The sequence below is a fragment of the Sardina pilchardus genome, chromosome 15 (assembly GCF_963854185.1).
Source record: "Sardina pilchardus chromosome 15, fSarPil1.1, whole genome shotgun sequence".
NCBI classification, from domain to species: domain Eukaryota; kingdom Metazoa; phylum Chordata; class Actinopteri; order Clupeiformes; family Clupeidae; genus Sardina; species Sardina pilchardus.
In genome coordinates, this window is record NC_085008.1 from 17,933,782 (window position 1) to 17,941,281 (window position 7,500).

General features: G+C 50.4%; 1 protein-coding gene across 14 annotated transcripts in view; it reads right to left on the reverse strand.

Annotated features, from left to right (window-relative positions):
- Positions 1–7,500, reverse strand: part of herc2 (HECT and RLD domain containing E3 ubiquitin protein ligase 2) — an 81,340-nt gene that overhangs the window by 7,103 nt on the left and 66,737 nt on the right. For 13 of the 14 annotated variants that reach the window (XM_062556381.1, XM_062556377.1, XM_062556376.1 and 10 more), the window contains 10 exons: positions 6,675–6,852; positions 5,589–5,750; positions 5,053–5,144; positions 4,753–4,892; positions 4,192–4,379; positions 3,546–3,743; positions 3,148–3,231; positions 972–1,113; positions 282–476; positions 1–95 (listed from right to left, as the gene is read on the reverse strand). The exon at positions 1–95 is cut by the window's left edge and continues 18 nt beyond it. In XM_062556381.1, coding sequence (XP_062412365.1) covers positions 1–95; positions 282–476; positions 972–1,113; positions 3,148–3,231; positions 3,546–3,743; positions 4,192–4,379; positions 4,753–4,892; positions 5,053–5,144; positions 5,589–5,750; positions 6,675–6,852 — 1,474 coding nt within the window. The remainder of the gene's footprint in view (positions 96–281; positions 477–971; positions 1,114–3,147; positions 3,232–3,545; positions 3,744–4,191; positions 4,380–4,752; positions 4,893–5,052; positions 5,145–5,588; positions 5,751–6,674; positions 6,853–7,500) is intronic. The other variant, XM_062556371.1, reaches the window with a different exon arrangement.

The following is a 7,500-nucleotide window of genomic DNA, read 5'->3' on the forward strand; positions in this document are numbered from 1 at the left end:
GGTCAGGTTCATCCCAGCCAGCTGCTTCCAGACGGGCTCAGCCAGGTACAGACTGAGAGGACTGCCTGTGCGGATGGCAATCCCAAGCAACACGCCTGCGACACACACACACACACACACACACACACAGTAAATCAAACTGTGCCAGTCCAAATTGAAAGTATTGGAGATTCCTAGGGCGTGAACATCTGAATATCTGAACATCTGACAAATGTCATGTAGAGTTCATCATCTTGTGTGTGTGTGTGTGTGTGTGTGTGTGTGTGTGTCTCTCGGCTCACCCAGGAAGCGGAACATGTTCATGTGCAGGGGGGACTTGGCGACGGGGTTGAGCAGGAAGCAGTCTCGGTTGGCGCCGGACTCGTCTCGGCCGTTGGGCGTGACGATGAGCAGAGGGGTCAGGCCGTTCTGCAGCTCCTCACACATCTCCGCGATGGACTCGCTGTAGCCGCCGCCGCAGTCGTCCACGGACTCACCTACACACACACACACACAATGCCGACGGTTGCAATCACAGGTATAATTCAAGCAAAGGCCATCCCATAGCAGATAACATTAAAGCCAATGAAGCTTGTGTTTGGCTGGCGTTGAGGCTCTGGCTAGGCAGTGGTCTGTATTAGCTGTGCAATCAAAACAGCCAACCATGATGGAACAGCGTTTGTTTGTGTGTTTGTTGGTGTGTGTTTGTTTGTTTGTTTGTTTACTTTATTGCTTGCTTGTTTATCTTAGATGCCAAATCAAGCAGTCTGATCACAAGAGTGAGAGGGGGAGATCTTAAATTTGGGTAAGAGGAAGCTCATGAAGACAGGGTGGCCCATTTATCTGGCACAGAGGGGGTCATACTGATTGTAGCCATTAGGTGTAATGATGCCAATCACTTTGAGCGTCACCCATGGTGCCAGTGGGTGGCGAGAGAGAGAAAGAGAGAGAGAGAGAGAGAGAGAGAGTGAGAGAGTGAGAGAGAGACCCACCAACGAACTTGACCTTCCAGACGCGGTGGGGCAGCAGCAGGCTGTCGGGGCTGAAGGAGCTCATCTTGGCGCACATCTGACCAAACACAGACTTGGTGCCGTCTGGACCCGCCAGACCACCTTTACTGCGAGAGCGCTTCACCTGAGAGAGGGAGAGAGGGGGGGGGGAGGAGAAGGGGGGAGGAGGAGAGGGAAGGAGAGAGAGAGGGGAGAGGGAGAGAGAGAGAGAGAGAGAGAGGGGGGAGGGAGAGGGAGAGAGGGAGAGCAGGATGGAGGGAGACAGTGGGAGGAAAAAGGGAAAAAGGAAGACAGATGGAGGAGTGATAAAATAGCAAGGCAGGATAGCAAGAGAGAGGGGGAGGAAAGAGAGAATGAAGGAGAGAGGAAAAGAGGGACAGAGTATGGGACGGAGAAAGAGTGAGGAAAGAGAGAAGGGAGAGAATGAGAGAGAGAGAAAGAGAGGGAGGAAAGAGAATGAGGGATTGAGGGATAGAGCAAGAGAGGGAGGGAGTACAAAAGAGAGAGGGAGAGAGAGAGAGGAAAGAGAGAAGATAGAGAATGAGGGAGATAGGAAGAGAGAGGGAGTATGAGGGAGAGAAAGCAATTGCAGGTAGGATGGAGGAAATGATGGAGAAAGGTGGGTGGGTGGTTGAAGCGAGAGAGTGAAAGGCAGAGAAGGGAGAGTGATAAAAGGGAAAGAGAAAGAGAAAAAATGGAAAAAGGAGAGAAAAAGCGAGAAAGACGGGGGAGGCAGAGGAAGTGAAAATGAGAGGCAGAGATGGAGAGAGAAAGAAATCAGGGGTGCAGAGTGGTAGCGGAGAGAGGGAAAGAAAGAGGGAGAGAGAGAGGGCGGGATAGAAAAAAGGAGCGAGATAGAAGGGGAGGAGGGAGGGGGAGAGAGAGGGAGAGAAGGAGAGAGAGAGGGGGGAAAGGAGAGAGAGAGAGAACATGAGACTGAGAAAGACACAACAAATACAGACAAGCGCGCACGGTTCTGGTTTCACATTCCCCATCATATGCCACTGGGTACAGTGTGTATGCAGAGCCAATGAGTGGGAGCACTCAGCCATGATGGCACACTCACAAAGAGAAGATACACATCCATCCATCCACACACACACACACACACACACACACTCTTCCCCCGCTCCTTTCCTCCAGGGCCCCACAGCTGGCCTGAGAACAGATGTGTCTCTGGGGGATGGGTTTTGGGGGGGGGGGGGGGTTTGGGGTGTGGGGGGGTAGGAGTCTGAGGATTAGGGAGACCCCCTGCTAGCCGCCCGGCGCAGTGCAGTGCAGCGCAGCAGAGGAGGAGCGAGACGCTCATCCACACCGACGTGGCGTGGAAGAAAAGCAGACGAGCAGCGCGGCGCAGACACACACACACAGCAGACACGCCGCAGACACACACACACACACACTCAGGGCCCCCTCGGCTACTGTACAGCCACGCCAGACATACAGACACACAGATGCAGGGAGACAGAGAGAGAACAGAGAGAGCAAGAAGGAGTGAGAGAAAGAAAGAGAAAGAGAGAGAGAGATGTGTGTCTGGGGGATGAGTGCTGTGGCTATCAGATGAGACACAGGCAATCTGGCATCTGCTTCCACGTGCTCCCAAAATAACAATGAGTACTGCAGCCTCAGGACTCGGCACACACGCACACACACACACTCCTGCACTCACATGGGCTGCATACTATACAGTCTCCAAGAGTGCTCTGTTTGTGTCTGTGCTTTTGTGTGTGTGTGCTTGGTTTGCTTATGTGGGTGCAGGATGTGAGCAAGGATATTTGTTTGTGAGTGTTGTGTGTGTTAGTGAACTTTCAAGTAGATATATCTATCTATCTATCTATCTATCTATCTATCTATCTATATCATATATTGAATTTGCTATTTCATATTATTATTTGTACTGTGTTCTACTGTGTGTGTGTATGTGTGTGAGTGTGTGCGCGCGCGCGTGTGTGTGTAAATGGTAAATGAACTGCATTTATATAGTGCTTTTATCGGCTTCTGCGAGCACCCAAAGCGCTTTACATATCATGCCTCACTTTCAACCATTCACACCGATAGGGGAGGCTGCCATGCAAGGCGCCAACCTGCTCAACGGGAGCACTGGGGTTAGGTGTCTTGCTCAAGGACACTTCGACAAGGTGTGTGTGTGTGTATCTACCTGTATCCTGTTGAGCTCCACCACTGGGCCGTGTTGTCGGTCTCGTACCATGGTTGCCTGCACCACCTTCCGGAAGGCGGCCTCCTACAACACAGGACAGGGGGTCAAGGTAGTTTAGTGTGTTTCGCTCAGAGTGTAAGAGTATGTCTGCCTGTGTGTGTGTGTGTGTGTGTGTGTGTGTGTGTGTGTGTGTGTATATGTGTGTGTGTATATGTGTGTGTGTGTGTGTGTGTGTGTGAGAGAAAGAGAGCGAGTCTGCGAAAGGGTCTATAAGTGTGTGTCTGCATATGAGTGTGCATGCATATCTATGAGAGATGTGTGCATGTCTCTCTAAAAAGGTCTGAGTGTCTGTGTGTGTGTGTGTGTGTGTGTGTGTGTGTGTGTGTGTCCGTCCTGACCTTGCCCTGCGAGATGAGGATGCCCCTGAGCGTGTCGAAGCCGACCGAGGGCCCGTGTCCGGTCTGGCCGAGCCGGCCCTCCAGGTCGAACATGGGGATGCAGGGGCAGAAGAGCTCCGAGATGTGGTGCAGCAGCAGCAGCCGGTTACGCAGCGCCATGATGGGGATCTCCTGCAGGTGGTTGTACTCCATGGGGATCTGGACACACACACAGAAACAAAAACATAAACAAACAATTAAACTAATAATATAAAATGAATAAATATCTAAATAAATGAATAAATAAATAAATAAATACACACACACTCACAAAATACACACACGCAGACATAAACACGTGAAATGAATTTGACTGAAGGGATTTCTCCATGCGTCACTGAAATGCTCTCTTCTAGAGCACTACTCTGCGCCTTTGCTTTGCAGGTAGTTTAGTCTGTACCGTCATTTCCCAACTACTAGCCGCTACTTATACATTGATTTTCCAGCTATGAGGTTAATACAAGGGAGCAGTTAATATAGCATTAATATGGTGTTCTTTCTAAATAACTTAACTGAAATAAAACACTGTCCTGTGGCTTATACACAATGTGGCTAATACACAGGAAATTACTGTACAGTACACGATCGTTCAAACGGCTGGCCTTACCTGTGCAGGTAGTTTGCCGGCGTTGGTGGGCTTGCTGGTGGACCAGGCCAGGGTGTGGGCCGAGCCGCAGGCCACCCTGTTGATCTTCTTGCCCTGCAGCGCAGCCACCAGCCGCGGCCTCTGGATGGCGTTGGTGGTGCCGTCGCCCAGCTGACCCTCGTCGTTGTCCCCCCACGTGTACACTTCTCCTGGACAGATACCAACCGCACCCTCATCTCAACGAATCTTTGCACTTTAGAATAACTTTACGTTCTAACACTGACTGTGCTACACTGATAGGGTATGGATGGGTACAGTATGTGTATCTGTATTGTTACATACATTACCTAATATACTGTATGTTGTTACCCACCAATACAATAAAAAGCAAGTTAAAAAAAAAAAAAATTATGCTCACCCTTATACACTTTGTGTATACTGTACCTGTTCACTCTCAAATTCTGCTATATCAATAAGCTTGACCAATGGAGTGTTTGAATGCAGTAGAAGGCAATAGGACCGCTAAGAGTCGGTCGAGGTGAGTCGGGTGCATTTTGGGCGAGGAGCTCGGAAAGGTCTTACCATCCTCGGTGCAGCAGACGCAGTGGAGGGAGCCCGTCGCTATGGCGATGACCTTTCGGCCCTGCAAGCCCTGGACCTGTCGCGGTCGCCGGACGTGGTCGTCTGAGCCGTGGCCCAGCCTGTGGTAGTCCCCTTTTCCCCTGTAGATGCGCACACACACACACACACACACACACACACACAGCGAGCGATCAGGGCGAGCTGCCAAAGACGAGGCAGGTGCAGAAAGTGGAAACTCAGAGGGGGTGCCATGATTGGGGGGGGGGGGGGGGGGGGGGTTGAGGTGAGGGGAGCACTCACCAGGTGTACACGGCCCCAGATTTGGTGAGAGCCACGGAGAACTGAGAGCCACACTCCACCTTTGTCACTCCGAGTCCTGTCAGAGAGTCAATCTGAGAGAGAGAGAGAGAGAGAGAGAGTGTGGGTGAGTGAGAAAGAGAGAGATTGACGCATAAAATGAACGCAAGAGAAAGGGCGAGACAAACGGATAAAGACAGAGTGAGAACAACAGAGAGAGAGAGAAAGAGAGAGAGAGAGAGAGAGCGGGAGAAAGAGAGGGAGAGAGAGAGAGAGAGAACATGACAAATGGCCAAGGGGAGAATGGTAGTGATGAAAGAAGGATGACACAGTGAAAAAAGAGAAGGGGCACATGAGGCCCTCTCCACATAATGAAAAGGGAACAGCAAGATGAAAGATCAGGAGAGCAATAATGAGGCAATAAGAAGAAAAAGATGAAGAGAGGAGAAGAGAAGAGGAGAGGACACTTGATCTTCGCTGACCTGACAGACAGACTGCCCTTTCCATCCTCACAGACGAGAACACACACACACACTTACCTTCATGGGCACCTTGCAGCCGTCGCTGCCCCCCCGACCCAGTTTGCCGTAGTCCCCGTCTCCCCAGGACCAGACCATGTCGTCGTCGGTCAGACACAGCGTCTGGGCATCCCCGCTGCCACACGCCACGTCAATCACCCGGTGGCCTTGCAGCGCGTCCACCTACACACACACACACACACACACACACACACACACACACAGGCAGACAGATGGCCACACACACACACAAAACACATACAGACACACACACACATACAGACGCACACACATACAGACACACACACATACAGACACACACAAACACACACACACACACACACACACACACACACACACACACACACACACACACACACACACACAGACACACACAACACACACAACACACACAGAAAAAAACACGCACGCAATAAATATTTACAGATTTACTGGTCCAACGAGCTGACTACAGAAACACACACTGATACTAATGTGGTGTCAAAGCTGACCTACATATCTCCCCAAGTTCTCTGTTGAGACTACTGATCTACAAAGGAGTTGTGCGTGTGTGTGTGTGTGTGTGTGTGTGTGTGGTGTCAGTGTGTGTGTGTGTGTGTGTGTGTGTCGGGTGTCGGTGTCTATGTGAGTGTGAGTCTGTGAATGTGAGTGTGTGTGTGCAGGTGTCAGTGTGTGTATGTGTGTGTGCTGGTGTCTATGTAAGAGTATGTGTTTGTGTGTCTGTGTGTGTGTGTGTGAGAGTCTGTGTGTGTGTGCGCGCCAAGGTCCCTGTTCCTCCACTTCCCAGAGGCAGTCGGAGTGAAAAGGCCACAGAACAGGCAGCAAATGCCACAACCTCCTCCCTGCTAACAAGGCTACAGGGACTGAGTGAGGACACCTGCGCTCTCTCACTAACACACACATACACACACACAGCACTCCAGAAAACACAAGTACATATAAGTCTAGCCTACCCATATATGCTGAGTGTGTGAGTGTGTGTGTATATCAGTGTGCTTTCTCATACATACATGATCAACAACGACAAAAAGGACAAACAAGGAGAAATATGATGCCATACACACACACACACACACACACACACACCAGTTTGGGTTTGAGCTGGTCCTCGCTGTCTCCGTGGCCCAGGCGTCCGTAGCGGCCCTTGCCCCAGGTGTAGAGCTCTCCGCTGGCCGTGATGCAGGCGCTGTGGGCCCCTCCGGCCGCGATGTCCACCACCTCCACCCCGCGCAGAGACTCAATCACACGCGGCCGATCACACGGACTACAGCAGAGACCCAATGGGAGGGGGGAGAGAAGGAAAGAGGGAGAGGGAAAGAGAAAGAGAGGGAGGGAGAGAGCAAGGGAGGGGGAGAGAGACAAAGAGGGAAAGAGGGATATAAGGATATAAGGGATGAATATATTGGGTAGAGGGGAGGTAAAGGAGAAAAGAATAAAAAAGGGAGATGTGAACGTGACTGAGATATAATTCTTCATCACACCCCTTTCTTCATTCATGGCCAGAAAAAATAATTTACATTAAATCACATTCACTTCAACAGTAGAGGCAAGAGTGCTACCTGCAGGCTACTAAAGGTATTGCAACATCCAGTCAACGTGTACATGCAAATCCGATAAGAATATCCCAGTGGGCTTTTTCAGTCTATGACACCCACGCGAATGCCAATACATTAAGCCGCGCAAGTAGGGTTTGCTGCAAGTGTGAGTTCCATGCGTTTCCAATGGAGGCAAATCATCTGCATAGCTTGCACTGACTATGAGAAGGCACTTCTAAATGTGTGTGAGTCTTACATTGTCAAGCAATGTCATAACTTGCCTTTCTTTTGTGCTCAGCTCATGAACAGCATATGACATATGAACACCCGTCTGTTACAGCCTATAATAATATGTGTGACATTCATCATCATCAGAA